The following is a 27,363-nucleotide window of genomic DNA, read 5'->3' as shown; positions in this document are numbered from 1 at the left end:
TATTTGAATATGAGGAATGATTCTAGATAGTGTTTATTTATATTTGCTACTATTTTGAGATTCTTATACCTCAGTTTTAATCATATTTAATTGCTATTTAGATTTTTTTGCATTCCTACCTTTTTTTTTCCCCCTTATATGCTGTGACCTGATGGGGTTGATTAATACCTATTCTCATGTTTCACCTAACTCTGCTTGCACTTTCTGTATAGAGTTATTCTGAGTTAACATAGCTTATTTTTTATTTCGGAACTGTTATTGGAGAAGAGAGATTTTGGGAAACTAGATTCCTAATGTGGATAATGCTCCTTCTGTTTAACTTCCATTTGTCTCATTTGACATTTTTAATTTAACCTTGGCTGATCGTTACATTGCAGTCTCAGCTCAGTATTTTCTGGTATACTTTGGTTCATATTTTATTTTTCTTTCTTTCTTTCTTTCTTTCTTTGGTACCAAGGATTGAACCTATAGGCACTTAAACACTGAGCCACATCCCCAGCCCTTTTTATTTTGTATTTTGAGGCAAGGTCTCCCTAAGGTGCTTAGGGCCTCACTAAGTTATTGAGGCTGACTTTGAACTTGCGATCCTCCTGCCTCAGCATCCTGGACTGCTGGGATTACAGGCGTGCACCACCATGCCCAGCAATTCTGTCATCTTATCTTGTGCTGTGTTTCCTATTTCATTGCTTCCTCTGTTTTGTTTTATTTACTACATGCATTTCTTTTGTTTTCTTTGATATGCATGTGTATGCACATGTTTGTATTTTTGTCTGATGATTTGAATATTTTTATTTTTCTAGTGGTTGCTTTTATATAGATTTATTTCTCTACTGAGAAAAGAAAACCTTCAAATGGAAGGAAAGAATTATGTTCTCAAAGGCAAAGCTTTGGCACCTCCATTCTGTCTTCAAAATCTTGATGTCTTTTCCTCAACATGAAAAATGGCAATAGACTCATTCTGAAGCCAAAAGTTCAGGGTAATCAAGAGACTGAGTGTGCAACTAACTGAACTGCTGCTTGGGCCAGTCACCCACATCAAAGAGTCACAGTGCCAGGAAGGGATGCTGTATCTCATCTCTTATTTCAAAACCTCATGTGAATATCTTTCCCTCAACAGCCAGCATACTTTATTCAACAGTGCCTTTTACTTGTCCATTTCTCCACACAGTATCTGAAAATAGTCAGAGAGGCCATGAATGGAAAGCATTGACTCTTCTTGCTATTTGTTTCTATATATATCAAGATCAGGAGCCAGATTGTTGCCTGACAGCTGGTCTTTGTGAATACAGTGGTGTGGTTGATGCACAGATGCAAGTTTTGTTTTGTTTTGAATCTGTGAATTGATGCTGGTTGATGGGTCAGCATACCAAAAGATAATGACGCACTCAAAACTGGATTATTTTAGGAAGGCCTATTTACACACGTGTGGTTGTAGGAACACCACAAGGGACAGAGTGACAACCTGGGTGAGCAGCAGCAGAGATGTTTCTACCATTTGGCCTGAAGTAAAAGGGGAGAGAACTGGAGGCATCATCGGAAGGGAGAGAACTGGTAGAGTGGACTGCTGTGGGATGAACAGTGGCCTCTTGAAGAATGTGCACAATCCGCGGTGACTCGCTGGCAGGGCACCAGGCAATCAGGTGCCCCGATCTCACTCTCTTCCTTCTCTCTTTCCTGCTGGGGCTTCTCGTGGCTGAAGCCAACTGGACTCAACAGCTCATCTCTAATCTTGCAAAGGAATTCAGAGATAAATAAAACAAAAAGTCACCAAACACATTTCTCTAATTTGTTTTTGAGAAGATGCAGAGAGATAACGTCTATTCCACACACCAGTGGTATACCCACTAGAGAGGCTCTCAACTATTAGTAAGAGAAACCCTGAGTTACAGTGACTTTAAGCAGAGGGAGCGGTTGACTTCTGTCCTATAACCACACAGGCAGCCACTAGCACGCACTCAGTGGCTCAATAATTCTTCCGACCTTGAATTTGTTCTGGTTGTGTCATATTTACATGATCACCCAGCACCTGGCATCATGACTGTGTTCAAGTTAGGAAGACAGGGACGAGGGGGGTCAGCATGTACACCTAATTTATTAAGAAAACAAAAGTTCTCTTAGAGGACCCTCAGCAGACATCCCATCACTTTTTTTTTGGATGGTGGTGGTACTAATTATTGAATCTAGGGATGCTCTACCACTGAGCTACATCCCCAGGCCTTTTTATTTTTCATTTTGAGACAGGGTCTCACTAAACTGCAGAGTCTGACTTTGTGAACTTAAAATTCTCCTGCTTCAGACTCCTGGGTCGCTAGGATTACAGCATGCACCACAGAACTCAGCTATCCCATCACATTTAATTGGCCAGAACTGGTTCTCATGGTCTCCAGTAGCACCAAGGGAGACTGGGGCAGTGGGAAATAGGCCAGTCATGATTGATTTAGATCCCTTGTCATTGCTTGCCTGAGGCTGGAGACTTTGGTGCATGGACCAAATCAAGGATCTCTTATCAGGAGAGTAGGGAAGGAATGAATTCTGGATGGACAACGAACAAGACTTGCCACAAGTGGTTTTATTCAACAATAAAGCCAATTGTCTGCTAGCACTTGCTGGGGACAACAATTGCTCTTTCACACTGTGTATCATTGATTTTATGTGTCATCCAAATGTGTGGTTTGATCAAGTAATTTTGCCAAGAGCTTGCTGTGCTTTTTTTCTGATGAAAATATTCCTCAGTAGCCTATGACTCAATTTGCAAGCCATTGTTGAATTGTGTTGGTACTCACTGTGAGTTGGACAACTTTAATGATGCTTCAATGGGTTTTATCTTTTCTCTCTTTGTTGAGAAAATGCATGAATATCATGCTGGAGTTTCTTTTAGTCCTATTCTGGAAAAACAATTTTCTAATAGCTTACAGGGCCTGACGTAAAGATGGTGCAAAAGTCTCAGTGGGCTTCATACACAATATGACACAATTTCATAATAGACAATGCCTTAGGGACTGGAAGAAATGCAAACCAGCTAACAAAAAAATCCCATTTCTTCACATAACTTTCTTTCTGATTCACACTTTTTTTTTTTTTTGGTTTGTGTAATTCATCTCATTCTTCATACTCATCGGCTCTAGTAGATCTAATAACATTTTACTTTACAATATTTGTAACTATTTTCAATGCAATTGATGATCCCTCTTTAGGGTTTAGAGTCATGCCTCCATGTAATATTAATAATAAAATGGAAATAAAACAGACAGACAATAATATGAAAATGGTGTGGGGATATTTTAGCCAGTTGGACTACAATTTGTGGCATTCTTTTTACTAAATATAAGCTAAGCTGAACTGGCCAACACAGTTTTGGTGACCCAGTTGCACATTACAAGACCATGATGATTACTAGAAAGGTAATGGGATTTCTATGGAAATTATCATTGATCTCCCACTTATGAAAAGTAGCGAACAAAATCCTTGTCCATGTAGCAACTCCTGCCCATGCCTCGCTCATATCCCCGTAGTCCTCACAATTCTTTTTTTTTTTTTTTTTTTTTTTTTTTGCGGTGCTGGGGATCGAACCCAGGGCCTTGTGCTTGCCAGGCAAGCACTCTACCAACTGAGCTATCTCCCCAGCCCTCTCACAATTCTTACATGTGCTGAAGACTTCTCCTTGCAAGCACAGATGACCCTCAATCTTGGGGGTCTCTGGCCACAGGAGCAGAGGGCAGGCTGGAAATGCCCTGAATGCAGCCTTTAACTTGCCACGGGTAAGGGTGGGACACTTTGAGGCAGGTTCCGGTCTCCCAGAGGTCCCAGAGGGATGAGCCACAGTTGCTCACCATGGTAATCTACTCAGTGCACCCTATGTTGGTGTCTTTCCCCATCTACCTTCCTCTCTTCCCAGGAGCACTTCCTGGATCACCTCCCAAGTGAAACACTTTCACTCAAAGCTTTGTCTCTGGGTCTGCTACTGGGAAATGAGCTCAAGGTCGTTTTTTTTTTTTTGTTTCTCCTAAAATATCACTGCCGGCTATAAGATTCATGAGCCACACTTTAGGAAAAACTGTTCTAGACAACTGTGCATTGCACAAAAGAGCAGACCGTGGCCCAGAGTCGAGGCCCCGATGTGCCTAAGGTTACTGCATAGTCAGAGGCAGGCCCAGATGGCCTTGACTTCCCTGTGATGGAACCAGCACAGGCTGAAGTCCTGATGCCCTTGGAAACTGCCTTGGAAGGAAGGACTGACCCTAACTCCTCCACCCAGGCAGGCACACAGGGCCTCAGCCCTAATTAGACTTACTAGGAAGATCACTAAGCAAGGACAGGAACTTGTTGGCATAAGCTGGGCCAGAGGGGAACCAGAGAGGGGCAGCTGAGGCTGAAAGGGGTCTCTGGCCAATTGAAGGGCTGGGTCTGATGCCCTCTACCTCACTCCCCTGAAGCCCTCCAACTGGTATTCCCGACTCCTCATACTGAAGGGTTTTCTGGAGCATTCCTTCCTGGGTCTTTCCCGAAGAAGTACCCATCCACACATCCCATACACACACACACACACACACACACACACACACAAAACCACACACACGTGCACACGTGTGCATGCTCTTCTCTGGGGTTAGATCCCAGCTCTGTGGATTTCAAAGTATGAGATGGATTCATGTCCCCTAGAAGGCAAGGCATTTCTCTCCACTTGGTCTTTTCCATTTGCTTTTCCTATTAGAGAGACTGTGACCCCATCAGTCACAATCCAGAAGAAACTGGCTTCCAACCTGGCTTTCTAGAGAATAGGGTGATCTGTTCCAAATGAACAATCCATGAACCTTTCCTTATTTCAATTTGACAGGAAATAATTCAAAGAAAGAAGTTATACCCTGAACTCCTGATCCGACTCTCTGACAGTGATCATGACATTCCAACTTCAAAGCAGGCTTTGGAGAGAGTTTCTTTAAGCCATAAACTTGCCATCACAATCATCCGCCACTCCAAGATGAGAAGGACCTGTTGGAGTCACAGCCTTGCTGGTAAACTCTCCTGCCCTCACCTCAGTTTCTATGAAGCCAATTGGGATGCCATCCAAGGAAACTGGAACATAAATTTTCAGGGCCAGCTCCTGCAAGAAGAATTCATTTCTATAACATTTACTGAATTCTTCAGTTGGCAAGGCTCTGGAAGCACCTGGAGAGTGATGAGGGGGAAGGACCTTAACAAATCCAATGGACCCTACCCTCCCACAGGGCGCCCAGAGGTAAGAAGCAGGATGATTCACTTACAGAAGCTAGAGTGTACTGAAAGCTGCAATACTAAAAATAGCTGTGATGGTTCAGAAACATGTCCACAAATTCTTTTCCTGCTCTTCTTATGGAAAGGAGGAATCTAATTCCCCTCCCCCACCTTAGAATCTTGCTTCTCAGAAAGAGAAACTGATACTGTTGTGTTTTCCAAGGCTACATTACAAATGGTGAGATAGCTAAAGCCTAGCTTTTTCCTGGGAAACTCCACCTGGAAACCCAGCCACCATATTGAAAGGAAGCTAGGGCTACATGGAGAAGCCATGTGTAGGTATTCTACTCAGTAGCCCCAGCTGACAGCCAGTGCCAATTGCCAGAGGCGTGAGTGAACATGATTTCAGATGATTCCAACCTCCAGCTTTTGTATCTCTGTGGTTATGAGCTATCCTCACCAAGTTATGACCAAATTATAGATTCATGAGCAAATCAAATGTGTGTTAAGCTCCTAAAATTTGAGGTTGGTCGGTTATGCAGCAATAGATGACTGGAACCATACTAAAGTATATTAATTATTTACTAATAACCAAACATTATACTAATTATGCTATAGGATTATAATCATATTTAATCCTCCCAGCAATCCAATTAGGTAGATATGATGAGATTTCCATCTGATGGAGAACTGAAGCTCAGAGCGGCTGAGTGACTTCCCTGAATCACAGAGTTTGTCAATGACAGAAACAGACTAGGGGCAGTTGTGTGCTAGTAAATAGTTAACAACTAGTTCTCTGGGAGCAAGCTCCCTGCTCTCTTGTAGTATCTTTTATCAGGACAGAGGTACGAAGACTCAAAGCCTAGGTTATATCGAGAAATTGACTTATTCTGGGAGTGGGCAATGGAGAGGGAAGTGGAGCCCAGATTGACCTTAGCATGTCAGGCTCCAAAAAGCAGGGTGGGCTGATGGCTCCCTTTCCTCTTCTGGTCCTTCCCTTTTGGAAAACCCCTGTGTTAGAAAGGTATCAAGTCTGTTAGATTGGGAGTCCCCTATCCCAACCCAAGGAGGCAGCTCCAGGAGGGGAACAATGTTCTGAAACTACCTCCTACAACTCTCCTCCCCAAATTCCATCCTTCTATCTCTTGGTTAGGAGCCTCCTGGAGTTGGTCTGTGGCTCCTGAGAGGCTGGTTCCACTGGGGACCTTACCAGAGTCCCCATCCTTTGGATCTACAATGGGAATAAAAATTAATGCACATTCCCCAAATAATTTCCATAAATTTCAAGCTGATTCTCTCTCCCACCCCCTCTTCTCTCTCTCTTTTTGAAGTACCAGGGATTGAACTCAGGGATAACCAACCACTGAGCTACATCACCAGCCCTTTTTACTTTTTTGAGACAGGGTTTCACTAAGTTTCAGAGGCTGACCTTGAATTTATGATCCTCTTGCCTCAGCCTCCCCAGTGGATGAGATTACAGACGTGCACCACCATGCCCGGATTGCAGCTGATTCTTAACTTAAAAACAAACAAGCAACAACAAAAATTTCAAAGGATTCTAGAGTGCTCTGTAGGATAAAGATATTTTGTCTAAGTTAACAGCTTTATCAGCAAGAGAATTATGAGCAATCGCTCATTCAAGATAATATCATCCAAACTCTTATGAATTCTTTCTTTTTCTTTTTCTTTTTAAATTTATTTTTATTAAAATCTTTTTATTTTTACAGACTGCATTTTGATTCATGGTACACAAATGGGATACAACTTTTCATTTCTATGGTTGTACACCATGTAGATTCATGCCATTCATGTAATCATACATATCATATGAATTCTTTATGGAAAGGGATCATTTTTGATATACAAAATCAGGAATACTAAAAGCAGGCCATGAAAAATTATCAAAAAGATACTAAGATGTGAAGAATTAAGCCTTCCTGAAGTCCCGGGTTGAGTGGAGTGGGGGATTATGAGTAACTGAGGGGGATTACAGCACACAGCAGGACACAGTTTATTTTGGATCTCCGAGGTCACTGCTCCTCAAGTCTGTTGCTGAAGTGATATAGGGAGGACATCCCTATAGCAACTGTCTTCTCAGGCCTGTCCCTCCCAGACTCCATGAACTCTCTTCAAGTCTCAGGGTTATCCCAAGTCTGACTTCCAGTGGATTAAGGGAAACTGCAGATCTGCTCGTGGGGCTGGAGAGTGTTACTCAGTGATAAAGCACATGCTTAGCAGGCATGAGGTCCCAGTTTCAATCCTCAGTACCAAAAAATGATATTTCTCTTGCTATGACAGAAACTTTTTTTTTTTTCCTTACAGCACTGGGGATTGAACCCAGGGGTGCTTTACTACTGAGCTACATGCCCAGCCATTTTAACTTTTTATTTTGAGACAAGGTCTTGATAAGGTGCCCAGGCTGGTCTGTGATGCTCCTGCCTCAGCCTTCCTGAGTTGCTGGTATCATCAGCATGAACCACTGCACTCAGGCAGGGGTGGGGAGGGGGGTAAAACCATATTTTCTTCCATTGACAGAATTCATACATGTACTTGATTAAATTAAATACATCCATGATGGAAGAAAATGAAAAGTTGGATCTCCTTGCATCTGTTCACCCCTAGATCCCACTGCTAAAAGCACTATAAATTGTTACTTTCCAGTAATATCCTATGCAAATTATCGCCCCCCCCCACCACCACATGCACCCTCACATGCACACATACAAGCACCTAATCACATCCTGCAGACTACTTGACCTACCTGGTTATCCCAGCTCTCCCTCTCTCCCCTCCCCCTCCCCCTCTTCTCCCTCCATCCTACTAGACAGCTTGCTTGGCTACAGGCTTGAGTGGCTCTCTTTGTTCTCCTGTCTCACTGCTCCTTTGAAGGAGCCTTTCCTGATTCTGTTTTATCTCTCAATCTCTAATTGGAGGTCCCCAGGGCAGTGACCTCCTCCCCTTTCTATCTGCACTCACTCCCTAAGACATCCCTTCTCCGGTCTATGGTTTTTGTGTGGCCTCTTCACTGCTGGCCCCTGCATGTCACCTCTGGTGCTCCGCACTCCCTGGCCTCCCTCCCTGCTCTGAGCTGAGCACTGACCTGTACAGGCTGCATCAATGAGCTTCCTTGGCTTTGGAAGAGACAGAAGTCAGGATATAGGTTCTCCCCGTGGGATTGCTGTGGACTGGCTATATTCCCCCACCCAGGGCTTCAGCTTCTATTAGTTGGCCACATCCAAATGTATGTATCAAAACAAACAAACAAACAAAACAAACAAACAAAAAAAAAACCTAATCCCCTTCCTTGGATGAGGTCACACAAGTTGGAAAGTTGTCCTCTGCCCTTAACTTTTTCTGTCCCCAGTTTTCAGCAACATTCTCTTCTCCCTGCTTCAGAACTGTGGATGTTTAAGTCCCTACTCTTACAAGCCCTGGGGTCCCAGAGTGTCCTCATGGCTTCTATTTTGTTTGTGTTTTTGGTACTGGGGATTGAACCCAGGGACACTCTATCACTGAGCTACACCCCTAGCCCTCTCTATTTTTTTTTATTTTGAGAAAGGGTATTGCTAAGTTGCTCAGGCTGGTCTTGAATTCTTGCCTCAGCCTCCCAAGTTGTTACTCTATACTCTGCTACCCTTTGTAAAGACTCCTTTTTAGTAAACCCTCCTTCAGTTTTTCAATTCAAGTATGCCAGCTGTTTCTCTCTGGGACCCTCTCTGCTATAAATTCCAAACAGTTCATATTTCTATCACCCAGGAACTCCTGACCCACATAAGCAGCTCCCAGTCCCTAAATTCTCCCCTATCCTGGTGAAAGTTAACTCCCTGCTTAAAGATACATAGTCACTTCTCTCACACCTACATCTGTTCTATTAGCAAATTCTATCAGCTCTCCTATCCAAATGTAACCAGGAGCAGATCACTATCTGATGTCACCTCCCACTGTGGTTTAGTCACCATGGTCTCTCAGAGGGATGACTGCAGTAGCCTCCTCCCTGGCTCCCTGACCCCCCTCTTATTCCCCTGGAGTATGTCTCCACTCAGCAGCCAGAGGGATCTTTTGCAAACTGTCAGATCATGTTACTTCTTTGCTCAAGACCCTTCAAATTCTTCCCATCTACGAAGGTCAAAAGCCCCACAAGGACCTACAGGGGTCTACCTGCTCCCTCTTCATAGCCCTCCAACCTTCCCATACTTCCTTTTACCACTCTGCTTCTTTCTCATTTGGCTTCAGCTACTCTGGTTCTCAGCTTTCCACATGCCAAGTAAAAGCCTGTCTTGCATTTACTATGCTGTCTGCCTGGCAGACTTATGAAGTTCTCTAACCTTGTCCTGCTCTCTACTCAAATGTCATCTTGGAGAGATCTTCCTTTCTCCATAGAACTTACCACCTTGGTGCACTTGCTTACCCTTCCCCATAAGCTCACGCCTCCCGGCCTGTTTTGTTCACTGCTGTATCTCCAGAGTCTGCAATGTGCCATGGATTTTGTCAGAGCTCAATACACATTTGTCCAAAGAATATACACTTTTAACAATTCACCACAGTGAAGAGCACAGGAATTGGGAAGGTGCTCCTGGGTTTTGTTCCCCACAATATATCTTGGGCATTTGCTTGTTTTCATAACACATAGTATCCCAAAGTCCGGAAGTACCGTGTCATTTTTTAAAATAGTTCCCTACAGATGGACTATCTTTGACATTTCAAACAACACCTCAAAAAAACCACTGTATGCATTTATCTTTCCCCCAACCCCCTGGGTCCTGGGGATAGAACCCACCGCCTTGCTCTTGTTCATACTAGATAAGTGCCCTATCACTGAGCTACATCCGCAACCCTTTTATTTTTGGTTTTGAGGCAGGGTCTCACTAAGTTTTCCTGGCTGCCCTGCAATTTCTGATCCTCTTGCCTCTCATTCTCCTGAGGAGCTGGGATTACAGGAGTGTGCAACCACGCCCGGCTTATCCTCATATTTGTGTCCATAGGATAAATCCTTGGATGTGTAATTATGAGGTCAAAGGGCATGTTCATTTAAAATTCTTATCGTATTTGCAAATCGTTCTCCAAACAAGCAGACCCAGTTGGTTCTCCCTTCCTGACAACAGCAGAAAAATACTCCTAGTGCCCCATCTGCTCTAGTATCATGTAGTATCAGACTTTTGATCTTTGCTCATAGGGATCAGTACCTCTGTGTTCTACTGGCATTTCTCTAATATGTGCAGCATCCTCTCCTCGGAAATCTCTTCTGAAGTCAGGGCCGCCAAGACCTGGTTGGAGGCGAGCCTGGGGCCCAGCTGAACTAGCCGTCATTCACCCGCTCCCTCGCTCGCCAGCACCCACGACTTCACTTGCTTTCCCTCTTTTTCCGTGCATTCTTTCCTCCCCCACAAGCTTGTGATTCCTGGAACCAGGCTCGGTGACCTCACGCCAGTGACTTCACATCCGGGACCTTCTGGGAATTCTCAGTTGCACTTTTTCGTAAGAAACTTCACAGTGGAGGTGGGTGGGGCGGGGCGGAGCTTGGGGGGAAGTAGGGAGCGAACCGCACGGGGCGGGCTTCCTTGTTGCGCCTAAGACTGGGGAGCTGGCAGGGGCTGGTGGTGTAGCTACAGCCTCCCGGGCGCGACGACCCGCCCCCGGCACTCGTGCCTTCCCACCAGGGGGCGGTTCCTGAGGGCCCCCAGGCCCAGCCTCTGTCAGTTTTTTTCGGAAGTTAGCTGGGCAAATAACTGGGCAGCTCTGGTACTCGGGGGAGGGGATACTAAGGCCGAGCTATCGCGCTAAAGCGGCTATGAACTTGGAGGGAGCAACCGTAGGGGGGTGGGGGGAGAAATGCACAAAACCAAAAAGTTATAACGGCTTTTACAAACTGCAAGACTCATACGGTTGGGTTGGGTTGGGGGATTGAAGAAGAAGGAACAGGGACCAAAGGAGGACATTCCCGATGGCTTTTGCTTGGTGGAAGGGGTTATTTTACGACTGTGGTGGTATAAGCGTTAATAGATTACTGTTATATAGTAAACATTTTCTTTTATTTAAAAATGCCTTCTTTTCCCCTTCTGATTTTAAAATAAAATATTTTCAAAGCCAGGTTTGGTGGTGCACACCTGTAATCCCAGGGACTTGGGAGGCTGAGGCAGGAGGATCGCAAATTTGGATAGCCTCAGCAATTAAGCAGGGCTCTGAGCAACTTAGCCAGATCCTGTCTCAAAATTAAAACATGAAAAGAGGGAGAAGGGTTAGGGTTGTGGCTCAGTGGTTAAGCTCCCCTGGGTTCAATCATCAGTACCAACAAAACAAATATATTTTCATGGTTCCATAAAAGTAGGACAGGCCCTAGGCACTATGACCACTGTACTTGATGGGTAAGTTGGCCCTGGACAAAACCAGGAAGGATAGAACATTAAAGGCCATAGGAGGGTGCAGGCCATATAGCACGCCTGGTAGAGTGCCTGCCTCTCATGCTGGAGGCCCAGGTTCGAGACCCCAGCACTGTGGGATTGTGGAAATAACAAACAAACATTAAAGGCCATAGGAGGGGTGATTTGGAAAGGTGATAAACACAGATAGCAGCGCCACATAGGGGCCTTGAATGGCCTAAGGAGTGTGGATATTAAAATGGAGGTGGTGAGCCACTGCAGGGCTGGATTGGAGAAGTGACAGTTGGGAGGTGGCACTGGAGGTTGGAGGCTATTGCTGAAATATAGGAACACACACAACAACAGTGAAGATTGAAAGAGGGGTAGGGGAAGAGATATTTGGAAAATCCAAAGAATCCATGGGCCCATTGATGTGAGAGGGCTGGACAGGGAGAAGCTTGGGCTGTCTTTTCTGGCTTGTGTGAATGGCAGATGCTGCTGCCCCTCATGGAAAAAGGGAAGAGGGGAGGAGACACTATATGCGCTCAAGGACTTTGAGATGATCCAATGGAATGACCTTATGAGTAACAAAGCAGGGAGAATTTGAGTAACTTAGGCATATGGGCAGCTTCAGGGCTGACTTTTGCCTAGGCCACTGCAGTTGTTTCTAACAGGCATTCTATCCCCTCCCTACTGCCTGATGCACCTCCCCGAAGCTCCATTACCTTGGACCACTTACCTGCTCTCACAGCCTAGGGGACAAACTTGCTCACTTGGGCATTTGCAGAGTTCAGAATGGGAAAAAAAGCAGACTGGGGTTTCAACACGTCTTTCAGTAGAAAACCATCCCCAAGTCTCAGTTGGCCATACATTTCTCAATCATTGCAAACCCATCCCTCCCCCAGAAAAGCCCTGTGCTTGACTCCACCTTGTAATACAAACACCAGGCTTCCTCCAGAGCAGACTAGGCCAAAGTTAAGAGCTGGTGCAGGAAACACAGGGAGAGGAGCTGGGTTCAAATGACTCCTTGAAAGACAAACCTTTATTCACTCTAAAACATAAATTAAGTACCTACCATGTGCTTCGGCACTATTTCAGGCAAAGGGAATGTGTCAGTTCTTCCTGGAGATGATGTTCCAGTGTGGGGGGGAAGACTGTGGAGATGATACTTTACAAAGACAACTGCATGTTCTAGATTTTTGCCTCATCCCCAGCAAAAGCTGGTGTCTAATGCCCCTTTCTTTCAATCTGGAAAGACTTGTGTCTTTCTTTTAACCAATAGCGTAGCAGATGTGATTCTTCATGACTTTTAAGGCTAGGTAACAAAAGGCGATGCAGCCTCTGCCTTAAGACATGTCTCTGGAAACTTGAGCCACTATGCAGGGAGTCCAAGTACCCGGAGACGACATCCTGTAAGAAAGCCCAGATCATGTGGAGAGGTGTATGTGTCTAGCCACATTCTCTCCAAGTTCCTGGGTCATCAGATTCATTAGTATCATCCTATGGCTCTTTAAACCATTAAGCTTGAGATGCTTTGCTATGCAGAAAGTTATCTACAACATTAACGATAAAAAAGAAAACTGAACAAGAGAATTTCGTTTTGGGATGGGTCCTAGGCAAAACGTGATGTGGGGAGGATGGCTCAGGAAAGGACTTTCTGGAAAGATATTTGAATTGAGATCTGAGTGAGAAGCTCAGCCACTGAAGAATCTAGAAGAGACGTCCAGGAAGCGGGTACAGCAAGTGCAAAGTCCCTGAGGCAGGAATCATCTTGATATGTTCTGTAAAGGGCAAGAAAGTCAGTGTGACTAGAAGGAGGCAGGTCAAGCACCCAAATTGGAGAGGAAGGCCCAGAGAGGTAAGCCATTCTGGTCTCACAAGTCACTGAGAGTTTAGATTTCAGACTGAGTGAACTGGGAAGCCATCGAAGGGTATTATGCAGGCGTGACCTCTGAAATAATAATTCTGGTTGCTTGGTGGTGGACAAACTATAAGGACAGACAGGACCACTTGGAAGGCAAAGATAATGCCTCGCTCCCCACCGGCCCCCACCCCCCTGGAAAGGGAGGGTGGATGGTGGCCTGAGGCAGGGTGATGGCGGTGAGGACGGGGCTGGTGGACGAATTCCAGACAAGGCAATGACAGTGTACCACGGAGGGGGCGGAGCCCTGCCGGGCAGGTCGGTTCTGGGAGGGGCGAGACTTGGGTGAGGAGCAGAACCCGGCATCCTTCTGGAATCCACCAGGGAGGCTCCGAGCAAGGGCCGGCCAGGACGGCGCGTCCTGGCGTCCGGCGTCTGCGCGCGGAGCCAGCCCCTGGCTGTGAGCCTGCCGGCGTTTCCTGGCAACCGCCGCCGCCGCCGCCGCCGCCGGAACGTTCCGAACTCTGCGGGCCCCGCGACGTCATCGTCACCATGGCGACGGCCGGTGGAAACAAGCCTCCCGGGCTCCGGGGGCGGGGTCTGGACACGGCGTACTCCGCCTCCGACCCAGACGCTCTCAGCCGGCCCCGTTCCGGGGCGGGAAGAGAGGCGGAGCCTCAGCCTGCGCGGCAGGTGTGGAAGCAGGTGTGCTGGGGCCTGGGCGAGGCCGCACTGAGCGGCTCCTGCTCGCCTGCGGCCCCGCTGAGCTGTCATCCACCATCTACCTCTCCTCACTCTTCCTGCCCGGCCGCCACGTCCGGCCAATCAGACTGGCTCCTCTGTCATTCAGATGACCTCTGAAGAGACGCCGTCCAGACCACCCAAGTGAAAATAGCTACCACCCGTTCCCCTGCAGGCTGATCTTGTTTTTTGTTCACAGTATTTCTTTCCTACCAGTCTGTCTAATTTGATTATATATTGTCCTCTCTCTTTAAACCAAAGTTCCATGAGGTCAAGGATAAATTCTGTCTTGTTCACCACTCTATTTAGCACTGAGTAGAACCTGGCATGAAGTGCTAATAAATGTTAGTGGGATGGATCTGCAGATGTACCCAAATCATTTCTTTCACTTAGGCATTCATTTATTTGACGTGTATGGAGTGCCTTCTAAGGAACCTGTCATGAACTTTAGAGATACCAAGATGAACAAGGCAAGGAACTCCCCCTGGAGGTGAGAAAGGAGACTATTAAAAAGTAATTACAACACACTAAAATTGAATGTCTTTGAGCTCCAGATGTCAGGCATAGCTTCGTGTACTTTACACCTATTAATTCTCTTACTCCTCACCATGCTATAATTGCACCCATTATACAGATTAGAACACTAAGGAAAACACTCATTCGTTGAGCTGCTGGATTCTGTAACCAAGTGAGATCCTATGAAAGGCAGGGGAGGGAGAAGTGGTAAAGGGACTCAGCAATATGCGGATACCAGGGCCAGATGGGTAGATTTGATATTTTGATTGTTCCTTATACGTCAGTCTCTCACAGGGGATGGGTTCCTTCCAGATCAGAGTTCTGTTGCCTCAAGGAATCCCACCCATTTCAGCCGAACCCTTACTGAGAGGCCAGTAACAGTTATAGAGGGTTGAGCCCTGGACTGTGGGGTAAGGTGGGAACCTGCATATTCAACTGAAGCACAGTATGTGTAAGTTCTTGCTTAAGTTTATGAGGAGCAACCCTAGTTTCTAACACCCCTTTCTGTGGAAGAGGATCCAGAAAATCCAGGGACTAAACTTATTCCACCTCTGGGTCTTAGCAAGTTCTCTTCTCTCTGTCTAGCATGCTTTCCCCTCTGGTTTTCACTAGCTGGCTCTTTGTATGCAGATCTGAAATAAGATGCTTTTCCTTAAGAAGTCTGCATTGGCCACTCACTCTAAGGAAATCTCTTGTCATCGTCACATCACCATGTATTAAGACTGCTTCTCCAGATGGGAAGGCAGCAAGGTCAGGCACAGCACTCTATTCCTGATCTGACTTTTCTTGTCTGTCCATCTCCTCATTCTCAAAAGTCAACTTCCTGAGAGGAGGACCCTATTGACCCTGCTTCTGTGTTCCTACTACCCAGAACAGGCCTGGCATATGGAAGGTGCTCAGTGCTTTTTCAAAGAGTGAAAAGGCCCTTCACCAAATCATTCCAGTTTTCCAGGTCAGAATCTGAGCACCCCCTTCCACCTGCTTGGCACACTGTCACAAAAAGGCAGTGGCCCAGCCAACTTGGGCATGGAAATTCTCCTAGTGTGAGGTCTTCCTACCTTCCTGTACCTGACGGGGCTGCTCTCCCACTTCGGAGCAGTATTATAAGACACCCCTCCACCACAATATCCAAGAACATCCAGGAGGGAGGCCAGAGGTAGAGGGGGCAAATGTGTGTGTTGGGGGCAAGAAAAGGGGAGAGGGCAGAGCCTTCAAAGCAGCTGTTGCTAGAAAAACTGGGCATCTGGAGTCTGTGTTCACACAGATGCACACAAACAGTCAGACACACACTGAGTACAGAATCAAATTTCGGTTTATTCAGACTGTACCTTTCAGGGACAGTGGGCAGAAGGGGGAGAGAGAAAGACAGTGAATTTGGCTCTTAGGGGCACTGTTGAGTGCTAATTCTTTTCATGTGACCTTTGGGTCACCAGAATGACCAGATGAATGATGAAGGTGGTGATGGAGGGACTGAGGCCAGGCCCTTTTGGATCTCTTGGACCAATTCCTAACAGAGACCAGTACTGTGGTCAGTTAGGTTTCTCCAGGGATTAAAAAGCAGAAGGCTAAGAACATTCAGAATTCCAATAAAAGAAATTCAGGCTGAGGATGGAGGGACACTCCTGGGGGCTTCAACTCTGTAGGCAGTGATGTGCAGATGCACACATGTCAAGCTTGGGCCAGGTCTGTGTGAGCAGCGTGCGTACATGTCATATCTTCTATAAGCGGGGTCGGCGGGCCTCACCCCATGCCTCTGTTACGTGGTGGGCCTCTTCTCGATCTTTCTTTCCTTTTTTTTTTTTTTTTTTTTTTTTGCAAGAAGTTGGAATATTGATGGAACTGACAAAAGAGAAACAGTCCTCAACAATCCTAAGAAGTTGCCCTTTCTTCTTGGTCCTTGCCCTACGTGTTCAGGAGGGAAGCACCTACCTTATGCCTGGGGCCCTGGAGGGAGGCACCCCAGTGATGGGTGGGAGGTGAAGGTGCTCAATGGGCAGCTGGCTGGGAGTGGCCACAGGGCACCCACACCATCTCAGCTTCTGCTACGCCACTGTTGAACCCATCTGGGCTGTGCAGGAACTGCCTCAGCAAGGGGGAGGCATGGACCCCAAGGTGGGGACACCTGAGTGGTTCTGCCTGCTCAGTGACTACGGTGGAGGATGTGAGGACTGTGTTACCAAACTGGTCTACCTCCTCGTACTGTTCAGTCACGGTTCTTGTGGCTCCATAGCACTGGGAGCCACCTGGCACAGTCTGCAACTCAAGGACACTCTTTTGCCGCTCTGTGGGTAGTGGGTGTTCTGAGGTAGGGGTAGACTTGGGCTGCTCAGAGCTCTGTGTGACCACTTCCTGTTTCCCAGCCATGTCCTGGACACCTTCCTGGTGGAGCAGGACCTGGCCTATGTCTTGAGCCAAGTGTGTGCTTTTCCCTGAGACATCATGGCTGCCCTTAGGGCTGGAAGCCTCTGGAAGCTTCCTTGTGGCTGACTGGATGGAGATGAAGGTTGGGGAGGAGGGTGAATCTCTTCTGGAAGGTACGACTCGAGGGAGGCCTGAATCTTCTCTCAATGTCTCCAGCCTTCTAGTGGGAGAAGCAGTTGAAGTGGCCTGACCTCTAGCCTCTGCGTGATTTCTGATATTGGCTTGACCCTGGTCCTCAGTATGACATTCAACCTTGGCTTGGCTCTTGACTTCAGTTGGCTGTTTGACCTCCTGGTCTAAATAACTGGGCCTGGCTCTACTGCTGGCTACAACACTGATCTTTTGGGCACTGTGGTCCTTGTGGGATCCTTGGGAATGGTTCCTAGTGTTAGTCTCAGGCTGGAGGCTAGACATAGAGCTAAGGGCTTTGTGTACAGCCTCTTCAATGTCCAGCAGCCTGGCCAGGGTCTGTTCCTTCAGTCGGGCAACCTCTGTGCTGACCCGGGTCAGTTCCCCAAAGGCCTGCTCCACCGAGGCCTCGGGCTTGCAGGGAGCAGCAGGAGCCTGGGAGGCAGCCCCTCCAAGCTGGGGCATAGCCTCAAAGAGCCTCCACAGGGCACGCTTGTCCACACTGCTTGCTGCTTCCTTCTCCAGGGCTTGTACCTGGCTCAGGAGGCCCTGGAGCTCTTGCTGGCTTCCCTGCAGAATGTCAGGGTTCTCAAGAGCCCCTTGCTTGGAACATTCCATGGGCTGTTCTCCTGGGGGACTGGAGTCCTGCTGTGGTGAGGTGCAGTCATTGTTGAGAGCATTGAGCTTCTGGGGCTCAGGGCTCTCGGCATTGCTGCCAGCAGCCGGACCCTTGGAGGCCACAGTGCTGAGGCCATTTTGGGGGCTGGGATGGCTCTGTCCACTGGAGCGTACAGCCTGACGCATGCAGCCCTGGTCTGAGGTAGTGGGAATTTTGGCCTGCTGAGGAATGGCTGCTTCTGTCTCACCTGGTTTGTGTTTTTGTTGTCTCTTCTCCAAGGAGAAGGTGGGAGGTAGAGCTGAAGGCTTGGGCAGCCTCTGAGGAGGGTGGATCTGGGCTAGGTGTGCAGGTTTGGGAGGCACCGGGGGTTTCTTCCTTGGAGGTATGGTGGGCTCCAGCTTTGGGGCCTTTGTCTGTGACCCCCCAGAAGTTTTCTGACCAGCAGGGCTGCTGTGGGTGTGAAGGGGGTCCTGCAAGGGATTGGAGGTCTGCTGGTTGGCGTCCTCATCATGGCGGGCTTGGGCTGAGAAGTCACGTCCTGTCACAGCAGCTGAGAGAGTAGGAGGAGGAGGAACAGAGGCATTATGGGAGTGCAGGTTGGCACCTGCAGCTTGGACCCCAGAGAGCAGAGTGTTGTGGGCTAAAGGGGCAGTCTTCAGGGTGGTCTCTGCAGCTTGGAGGCCCCCTGGGCAGACTTGGGCCATCACCTTCCCTGGAGGGTCCCAAGTCCTCTGTGTGTGGCCTCTAGGCTCCTCCTGCCCTGGCCAGGGTCTCTGACCTGGGCCTCCCTGGAGTGGCCTGGGAGCTTGGGCTGAGAGGACAGTCTCCCTGTCCCTTGGTTGGGGTTCCTTCTCAGAAGGCTGGACACCCCTGGGTGGTTCAAAAGTCCTCACAGGGTGAGCAGTGTAGACGCCATCCTGAATCGTCACCCACCCCTCAGACAGCCCTCTAGGTAGTGCTTTCTCTTCCCCACTGACCTTTCTGGGGGTTGCGGGGATCCTGGAGTCACCTCCGGCCATAGGCCTGATGTTGCTCTGGGTAGCCCCAGTGACACTGGCCGGTGCTTTCAGGAGACCATCTTGGACGGGCGTGGCAGTGGCTGCAGGGGTGGGGCCCTGTTTTTTCTTGTTCAGAACTTGCTGGTGCAGGCTCTGGGCCTCCGCTGTTGCCATCCGCAAACTCTGCATGGCTGCCTGGAGGTCTGGGGTTCCAGGCCCTGGTGGGGTAGCCGTGGCTCCTCCTAAGGCTGCCGCCCCTTTCTTCCCAGTGTGATGGCTGTCTTCCTGCTTTTTTGCCTCCTGCAATGGGGTTGGGGCTGCAGTGTCTCCGGCCGGAGGGCTTGCCTTTCCAATGGCCTTAGGCGGGCAGGGCATGACTCCTATACCTCTGGGATGCCCCGCCCCCATGCTGGGGTCCAGTGGTGGAACATGGATGATGTTCTCAGTCGGGGGACGCTTCTGGGCCCCCTCGCTGACTGGCACCGGACTTGGGTCAGCCGGTGGCTCCCACCGCAGGCTGTGCAGGCCACTCAGGTCTCCTTTGTCTATGCAGCTGGCCAGCAACTGCACACTTCTCCTCTCGGGGGCCCTGCTGGTTAGCTGGGGCTGGAGGGTGTAGGCAGTCAGAGAGACGAGACCCTGCTCTGTCTCCTGCATCACCAGCCCAGTCCTCATCACAGAGGCCCCAAGGCTACAAGCCAGCAGTTGCTGGAGCTGGGGATCCAGGTCTTCAACATTCCCACTGTTGCCTGGAGCTGGCAGCCTCAGTGGATGGAGCTGAAGTTGGCCATTTGGGTCCTGCTGTACCAGTAGTCCCTGTTGGTCAATGTCTGGTCGGCGTAACACTTGGCGGACAATCCTGGGAAGCTCCCCAGACACCAGCTCCTCCTTCCGTATGTGAGGATGACCCTGCCCTGGGCTTGGGAGCATGTACTTAGCAAGGCAGAGCTCCCCTGGCCCTCGGGTCTCCATGAGGATGCCTCCATGGTGCAGGACGCCCGGTGTGGCATGCAGAGTCTGCAGGGTCAGCTCGGCTGCAGACTCTTGCTTCTCCAGCATTCCATTTTCTGAAGGTGTCTCTGGCTGCTCTTCCTGGAGGTTGCCCCCTCGGATGCTCTCGGCTGCCAGGGAGCCCATGGGGCAGTTCTCAAAGAGCCAGGTGAACTTGTGTACAGAACCTTCAGGGATGGGTGCAGGGGTTATCTTGGCCCCCTGATCTTCTCTCTTGCCTGACTCCAGGGCCTGGAAAACCTCCTTCTGACGAGACACCTGCCCTGAAGGGATCTCTACCCGGCTGCAATACCGCACAGGCCCTCTTCCACAGGGGCGGCCTGCAGAGGCCTGCAGAGGTTCGGTCTCAAAGACATGTCCAGCTGTCTGTCTTTCCCCAGTCTGAACCTGACTGACCTGCAGGTGCTGCTCCCTGGAGCCCTCTGCCTGGTCCAGGGGTGGGGGCTTGAACATCCAGGTGCAGGACCGGGCCTCAGCCTTGGTTGTGGGATCTGTGACCTCTGACCCCTGCTTCTCTGCCAACTCACTCATTGGGCAAGTCTCAAATAACCACCGGATGGTCTGCACATCGCCCTTTGGGGGATTCTCAGACTTGGGGCCTTCTTGATTCTTTCTGTCCTCTTCCTGTCGTTCCTGCTGTTCCCGCTGGTGGATCATCTCCAGGGGCTGAGTCTCAAAGAGCCATAGAGCAGTGCCAACATCCCCAGCCACCACTTCCTGCCGAGTGATGCCCCGTACCACATCGATGGTACTGGGATTTCGACCCAGCTGATCGAGGGGCTGGGTCTCAAACATCCATCTATAGCCCTTCACATCACCTCCAACTACCTGCTCTCTACTGACAGAGGTCAGGGCATGAAGATGGCCCTTGCTGTCCTGCATGGCATATACTGGGGATCCCACACCCTGGGGCTGTCTAGCAGTTGCTTCTGATCCATTTGCACTCTCTGGGGTCGGAGGCTCACCCTGCCCAATACTGTCGAGGGGAAGGGTCTCAAAAAGGTTCTTGAAGGTCTTCACATCCCCCTTCACCCCGTCTCTTTGGGGCACACCCTGAGACAGAGGTAGTGCTGAGGAGCCATCACACATGAGTCCTTCACCCTCCTGGTGTCCCACCCGCTGCAAGTGACCCACTTGGACGTTGTCTCTGAGAGAGTCCAGGGGTTTTGTCTCAAATAACCACAGAGTGGAGCGGACGTTGCCAGGGACCACTTCTTCCTTAGGTGGAGCCTCAGCTCCAGCCTCCTCGTCTCCCTTCAGAGTGTCCAGGGCTCGGGTCTCAAACAGATGCCGCTGTTGCTGAACATCTGGACCAGGAGGAATAAGGTCCGGGGATGGCTGGAAGTCTTTCTCATCCACCAAGATCTCCCGGATGGCATCCAGGGGCTGCGTCTCAAAGATCCAACGTGTTGCACTGACGTCAGGCCGGGCCCCCTCCTCTAGGGAGATCCCCCGGATCACCCTCACCTGGCTGGGGTCTTGGTTGAAAGCATCCAGAGGTCGTGTCTCAAAGAGCCAGCGGGCAGACCGCACTGCGTTGCTTTGGATCTCCTCCCGACACGCGGCCTTGACCTCATGGATGGCACCTTCTGCATCCTGGATGGCACACAGTGGCTCTGTTTGGAACAGCTTCACTGTTTTCTTCACATCGCCCTTCAGCTCCTGGATCTCAGAGCGCAGTTCCAAGGGGCTCTGCTCTTGGATGGAGGGGCGGGAGCCCAGGCGGTCCAGTGGCCGTGTCTCAAAGAGCATCCTAGTTCCCTGCACATCTCCACTGGCTGCAGGCTCCCTCGTGGTAGGCTCTGTTGCCTCCACCTGGCCCCCAAGCTCATCCAGTGGCTTTGTCTCAAACAGCCACCGGGCTGCACGAACATCTCCTCCCGATGGACGGGGTCCCGCTGGCTCCCGGTCTGTGCTGTTGGCAAAGGTTCCTTCCTCAAACTTTCGGGAAGTGGCCTGGACATCACCGCCTGGCACGGGCTCTTTGGCAGCTGGTTTCTCATGATCACCAATGGCATCCAGCCGCCAATTCTCAAAGATCCAGCGCATGCACTGGACGTCACCCTCTGTGGGCTCCTCAGAGCTCAGGACCTCGGCCAGGTCCTCAGCCACGGCCTCAGCCAAGTTTTTGCGGAGCTCAGGGTGGATGTGCCTGTAGAGGCGGCGGAGCTCGCCAGCTTGCCGCTGCTGGTGGAACTTAGAGAAGGACTCCTTGGGCGGCGGTGGTGGCAGATCCTCCAGGACTGGGGGTGGAGGGAGGGACAGGTCCTCTGCAGTCGCCATTGGGATGGTTGGTGTGGGGGCCACCTGAGTCTGGGCGTTGGCCATTCTTCTGAGGAGAAGGGGCAGAGATGATGATGTGGTTGGGGGATTCACTTGGGGTGGGGTTTAGTTGCTGGGATAAATGGCAGGGCGTAAGGCCCAGGGGCTGAGTGACTTTTCCTTAGAGACTCCCTCCCTCTCTAGGTTGGGCTAGCTCAGAGCTCACTTGGCCTGATTGGTGTGTGAAAAGTCATCAACTTAGGACATGTGGATCCATCCATCAAGGTTAGTTCCTGATTCCCTGCATCACCTGACCTGCTAGGGGGTTTGTGGGTCTTTGTTTTGGCCCCACAAAGGATGCCCACATCTCCAGTGGAAAAAATGGACATGCCTGTCCTTGCTTTCCTGTTTCCAAACCAGTTTTCCCTGTTAGACTTCCGAGTGAGTGACCTGGGGAAATCTTGACCGAGGAGTCTCAAGAGGTTAAGTCCCTAAACTGGTGACTGGTTTCTCATGGAGAGGAAATTTGTAAGAGAACACCAGAGGGCGCGCTGAGCACTTTGATTAGAACCTGCTCAACCTTTACTTCTAGGCTCTCACTGCCAAACTTTCCCAAGTCCAGGGAAATGAAGCCCAGTCCTTTATAATTAAAGATAAGGAAACTAAGGCCCAGAGTCAGATCTTGGTGAATAAGTGGCAGGCAGTGCCGGCATGGATGTCCCTAGACCCCATTTTGGGCCTGGCTCCCAAGAAATAAGAGGTTAGGGGATGTGAAGCTTTCTTATTGGTCATAGTACCCCCTCTATTCCTCAGCAGGATCCCTAGGAGAATGTGAAGGTGATATCTCCAGGGAGGGAAGACTGGGGGATCAGGGTCCTTTCTGCAGAAACAACCCTGCCCCTTGCTCATGGAGAACCCTTCGTAATCATGTGTAAGCACACACAGCTTCAGGGCTGCCGGGTGCAGGGTCTCAGGCTAAGACCTACCCCTGAAGGTCCTCATGATCATTCCAGCCCCAAAGTTGGCTCCTCTTCTGCCCTCTTCATGTCAATCAATTTCTACCGAGGTGTGACCTTTGCCCACTCTATCCCCACCCCTCACACCCTTCTGGTCTGTCTCATGTATGTCTTATCTGTCTCGTGACAGGTGTTTTGACAGTCCCCAGAGCCCAGTAGGAAAAGAATGAGAAGCATGTACCCCCTTCTGCTGCCCCTGACCCACTACTCTGCTCCACACTTGGTGCTAAATATAGCTGAGGTCCTGGCGTTGGAACAGCAGCCCTGTACTCAGTACTCAGTGGGGATCCTGAGTGCCTGGGACCCACATCATCTCCTACACTACCCTTGGTTTCCAGAGGACCCTCCCTCCTGCCTCCTGAGCTGGGGTCAGGACCCTGGCCTGCAGGTCAACCAGGTGCTGGAGTCAGGAGACCTCCCCCTGGCCATAGGGGCGTTAGGGTGTGAGTAGGTCAGAGACACTGGCAGCAGGTGGGAGACAGGACTTCTTCCTATGGCTACCTCAGAAGGAGGAGCAGGAACACTGAGGCCTGCTTGACCCACCTCACCCACGCCTGGCCTGCCCACCCAAGGCATCAGAACCCTGAGGCACTGAGGTCTGAAACCTGTGGCCTGGGTCTCCTCGATTCTCTGCAAAGTTTCCTTCAGTCTCTGAGCTGTGATGAGGATTTTCTGCCAAAGACAAATTCGTGCCTGTCCCCACCTCTGCTCTAGCCTGTCACCACCAGATGTCAGATGAGCAGATGTCATATACAGGCCACCAATTCCACCCCACCCCCACTCCCAGGAATCTCCAGAATCCCTGCTAGGGTCACAGGCTGCTAGCACAGAGTCCAGAGATGTCAGAGCTAATCCTCAGAGGTCACTGAATCTGACCACTAATGCAGAGGTTCAGAGGGTGGAAATTGGGGCCCAAAGAGGGGAAAGGAGCTGTCCAGGGAGACTCATGGAAGCAGTGGTAAAGTCTGAAATAACCTTCGGGACTCCGGGTCTGCCCACCTCCACCCTGGGTGGGCCTGAGACGCCTGGGGCAGAATTCAGAACTGGGACCAGGCTTAGGGTAGCGGGAGCCCCAAGAGCTGCCCCAGAGCCTGGCCTCCTGGGTCTGGGTCAGCCACTCAGGATGACCCACCCTTTCCCCATCTCCTCCTTGGCCCATTCAGGCTGCTCTATGACTCAGATTTGGTCTCCTTGCCCTGACCCCTACCATATCTGATCTGAGGACTTTCCTACATGACAAGATGAGGGCCTGGGGTACAGGCCTCCCACCCGGGTTCGATGACGCCATATGTGGGGAGCTGAACTCAAGCCAGGCCTAGGGAGATATTGCTGGTACCAGATATGCCAAGACTTTCACCCACAACAGCTGGGCATGGGGCCTGTCCTAGGCTACATTTCTGGCCTACCTACTATCCCTACCCTGCCCGGCTCCTTCCCAGCTCTCTTCTGTCCCTTTCTCCTCCAGACTCTGGGACTTCCATTGGCTTCCCTGGGAGGAAACCCCGAAACCTGAGGAGCTCCATACCTGTATTGTAAAAACCAAAATTCTTTCTGCATTATGCCAGATTGGCAAAAGCCTGTCCCCTTGGCTGACCTAGGTCTGTGGTAGCCATTCTGAGTGCTCCTGTGGGGCTCCTATGAATCTGCGTTACCCTCTTGGTGGATTCTTTGTCTGAGACTCTTCCACTCACCTGCACCTGTGCTTACCACTCAACTTCCTTCTCTCCTCGGTGCCACCCCTGATGCCCCCATCCCACAGGGTGCAGAGGGCCCCAGCCTCAAGAACCAGGTGTTCTATGGAAGGTGAGAGGGCAGGGTACTCACCGAGGGTCCTGCTTGGCTGGTGGGGTACTCGGGGTCAGTAGCAGGTATGGCCTATGGGTCTGTCGTCCTGCCTGAGATTCTCGTGTGGGGTTGGTTCTGTTCTGCGACTTGGTCAGCTACCTTCTCACTGCCTGCCTCTGGGTCTCTGTTCTCTGCCAGCCCCGGCAGCTGCCTTTATCTTTCTGGTTAGGGGGTGGGCCGGAGAGGGGGCGGGCGAGGGAGGCTATGTTCAGAGTATTAAGTGGTGCTGCTATTTTTAGGGCTTGTGGAAGTCCCTCTGTCATCCTGGGGAATCAGTTACATGTCTCTTGGGGCTGGGGAGGGGCAGCAGAGGGAGTGGGGAGAGCTCCATTCATCCCAAGTCTGCTCTGAGAACTGGGCATAGTCAGTGACTCAACCGTGGCGTGGGGTGGGGGTGTCCAGACTATTTTGAGGGGATGAATAAGGAGGGGCATTTGACACTGGGGTGGTCCCACTCCCTCGTTATCTGATCCTCCTCTCTCTGTGCTGGACTGGTCTCTGACTTCCTGTGAACCACCGTGCCAGGAGACCGGAGGCTCACCACGGGCAGGGCTGGGCCTCACTGTCCCCAGGCAGGACACTTCTGAGAATAAGACCCAGCTCTTCTTCTCCCTGGTTTCCCCAAAGCTTTCCCCTCTCTTCTCCGTTCCTTCTCATGCCCCAGGGCCTTGATTGAAGCAGATTGGGGGAAACATCTGCCTGACCAGGCCTCAGCTCTTTGCTAGGCCTGATTTTTCAAAGAATCCCACGGAAGAGTTCTGTGGCTTCCATACCCGATCATCAGGGTCCTTGTCTACTTCTGGACCCTTTCCTCTGACTCAGGGCCCAGACTTCCTGGGAATGGCGGGGAGGGCGGGGGTGCCATGTGGGAGCTGACTGTGGGGTTATTTCTGACCCTGGCGTCATCAGCTTCCCAGTCACTGACAGGATGGGGGTGGGGGGCATCACACCTGCCTCTCTTGGCAGCCGGGAGCCCCAGGGACCTGGCAGGCTTAAGGATTCTGCACCAGGGTCAGTGTGGAGGGACCTCAGGGTACTATCCACAGCAAATATGAAGGAGGGTTGTGTCTCAGGTGGGAGGCTCGGCTGGCTCCATGTCTAAGGGTGTGCTGGCCTGGTGCATTTTGTTACCTAGCAGATGCGGTTTTCCTTCTGACACCCCAAGGGCCCTCTGGGGCCAGAGGGTGATGCCAGACATTGCTCGCTTTTTCCATGGAGTCAACATTAGTCAGGCGCTGTCGGCCTGGGGGGTGAGAGTGGGGGCATCTGGAGCCCCTTCTCCCTTCCCCTGTTCTTTTCTATCCTTCTGCCTTCCAGGCTTCTGTCTCCCAGGGCACAGGGAAATGTGATGTCCCCCGCTTTCAGGCTGGGGAAGACCTGTCACAGTGCCCTAGAAGGAGCTTTCTCCCTGGGGATAGTGAAACTGCCTATGTTCTGGGGTAATTTTGAGAACTGAATAAGAATTAACATATGAAAGTGGCTTTTTTGTTTGTTTTGGTACTAGGGATTGAAACCAGGGCTGCTTTGCCACTGAGCAACACCCCCTGCAGTCCTTTTTTTAATTTTGAGTCAGAGTCTCTCTAAGTGGTTGAGGGTCTCATTAAGGTCCCTGAGACTGGCCTCAAACTTGTGATCCTCCTGCCTCAGCCTCCTAAGTCAGTGGGATTACAGGTATTCACCATTGTGGTCTGCATGCAAAGGGTTTTTGAGAGTACTCAGTGCATAGCTGAGTACACACATTCTGAGAAGGGCCTGCTTTTATAGACATGAGGAAAGAAAAACACCCAGGGAAGCTCCCTTTATAGTCTATTCAAGGGTAATAACTGATGGAAGAAGTTCCTTAGGCCTTAATATTAAGAAAGAGGCTCTTTGCAGTCACCACGAGCCATGTGGAGCTATTGAAATTTAAATATGTTAAAATGAAATAAAATAAAATAGGGATTGGGGTCGTGGCTCAGTGGTAGAGCATTGCAGGCATATGACCCAGGTTTGAATCTCCAGAACCACACACACACACATGCACACACACTGATCATATTTTAGGTGTTCCATTGAGATTTGTGGTTAGAAAGTACCATATTGAACCATGCAATGCATTTCTATCATTGCAGAAATTTCGACTTGGATAGTGCTATTACAGACACGAAACATTTTATAACATAAGGTATTTCCCTCTTTGGCTTGGTGGCTAAGAATCTCCAAGTCAAATTTCTAGACTTCTACAAATAAGAAGAATTTGGGGCTTGCATCGGTGTAATGAGGGTGAACAACTCTCCCAGTTGTCTGTTTTTGAGGAGTTTCCCAAGACAAGGGAGTTTCAGTCTTAAAGCCGGGACAAGTGGTGTACACCTTCATTCCCAGTTACTTACGAGGCCGA

The 27,363-nt window shown here is 50.0% G+C and overlaps 2 protein-coding genes, 1 long non-coding RNA gene and 1 other non-coding gene across 6 annotated transcripts; all 4 read right to left on the bottom strand.

Annotated features, from left to right (window-relative positions):
- Positions 1 to 533: 533 nt before the first annotated feature.
- Positions 534 to 10,680, bottom strand: LOC124967891 (uncharacterized). 2 transcript variants are annotated; one of them, XR_007105630.1, is made up of 4 exons: positions 10,395 to 10,680; positions 6,641 to 6,729; positions 4,862 to 5,101; positions 534 to 1,728 (listed from the first exon to the last, which is right to left on the bottom strand). It is a non-coding gene; the product is annotated as an uncharacterized LOC124967891 (long non-coding RNA). The 2 variants fall into 2 exon arrangements; XR_007105631.1 differs by having other exon boundaries at positions 534 to 1,723.
- Trnaa-ggc (transfer RNA alanine (anticodon GGC)) lies at positions 3,550 to 3,623 on the bottom strand. Its single transcript has one exon. It is a non-coding gene; the product is annotated as a tRNA-Ala (tRNA).
- A 5,299-nt stretch (positions 10,681 to 15,979) lies between the features above and the next one.
- On the bottom strand, positions 15,980 to 18,823 carry LOC124967888 (xin actin-binding repeat-containing protein 1-like). Its single transcript, XM_047530335.1, has one exon. It carries the CDS (start codon positions 18,556 to 18,558, stop codon positions 16,672 to 16,674), a length of 1,887 nt encoding a protein of 628 aa, XP_047386291.1. The 5' UTR covers positions 18,559 to 18,823; the 3' UTR covers positions 15,980 to 16,671.
- On the bottom strand, positions 18,267 to 25,124 carry Xirp1 (xin actin binding repeat containing 1). Of its 2 annotated transcripts, none has more exons than XM_047530329.1 (3): positions 24,966 to 25,124; positions 18,832 to 22,195; positions 18,267 to 18,404 (listed from the first exon to the last, which is right to left on the bottom strand). In XM_047530329.1, the coding sequence occupies exons 2-3, from the start codon at positions 22,189 to 22,191 to the stop codon at positions 18,396 to 18,398; spliced, it is 3,369 nt and encodes a 1,122-aa protein (XP_047386285.1). In that variant the 5' UTR covers positions 22,192 to 22,195; positions 24,966 to 25,124; the 3' UTR covers positions 18,267 to 18,395. The 2 variants fall into 2 exon arrangements, with proteins under 2 accessions (XP_047386285.1, XP_047386286.1); XM_047530330.1 differs by having other exon boundaries at positions 18,832 to 22,192; positions 24,966 to 25,123.
- Between the last annotated feature and the right edge of the window lie 2,239 nt (positions 25,125 to 27,363).

The sequence above is a fragment of the Sciurus carolinensis genome, chromosome 17 (genome assembly GCF_902686445.1).
Source record: "Sciurus carolinensis chromosome 17, mSciCar1.2, whole genome shotgun sequence".
Classification (NCBI taxonomy): Eukaryota; Metazoa; Chordata; class Mammalia; order Rodentia; family Sciuridae; genus Sciurus; species Sciurus carolinensis.
Note: the sequence above shows the minus strand (reverse complement) of the source record. Positions and strands in the feature narration are given on the sequence as shown.

What these genes read in the sequence shown, in the direction of transcription:
- Xirp1 (XM_047530329.1), bottom strand. Translation starts at nt 22,191, where the DNA reads ATGGCCAACGCCCAGACTCAGGTGGCCCCCACACCAACCATCCCAATG.
- LOC124967888 (XM_047530335.1), bottom strand. Translation starts at nt 18,558, where the DNA reads ATGGCCCAAGTCTGCCCAGGGGGCCTCCAAGCTGCAGAGACCACCCTG.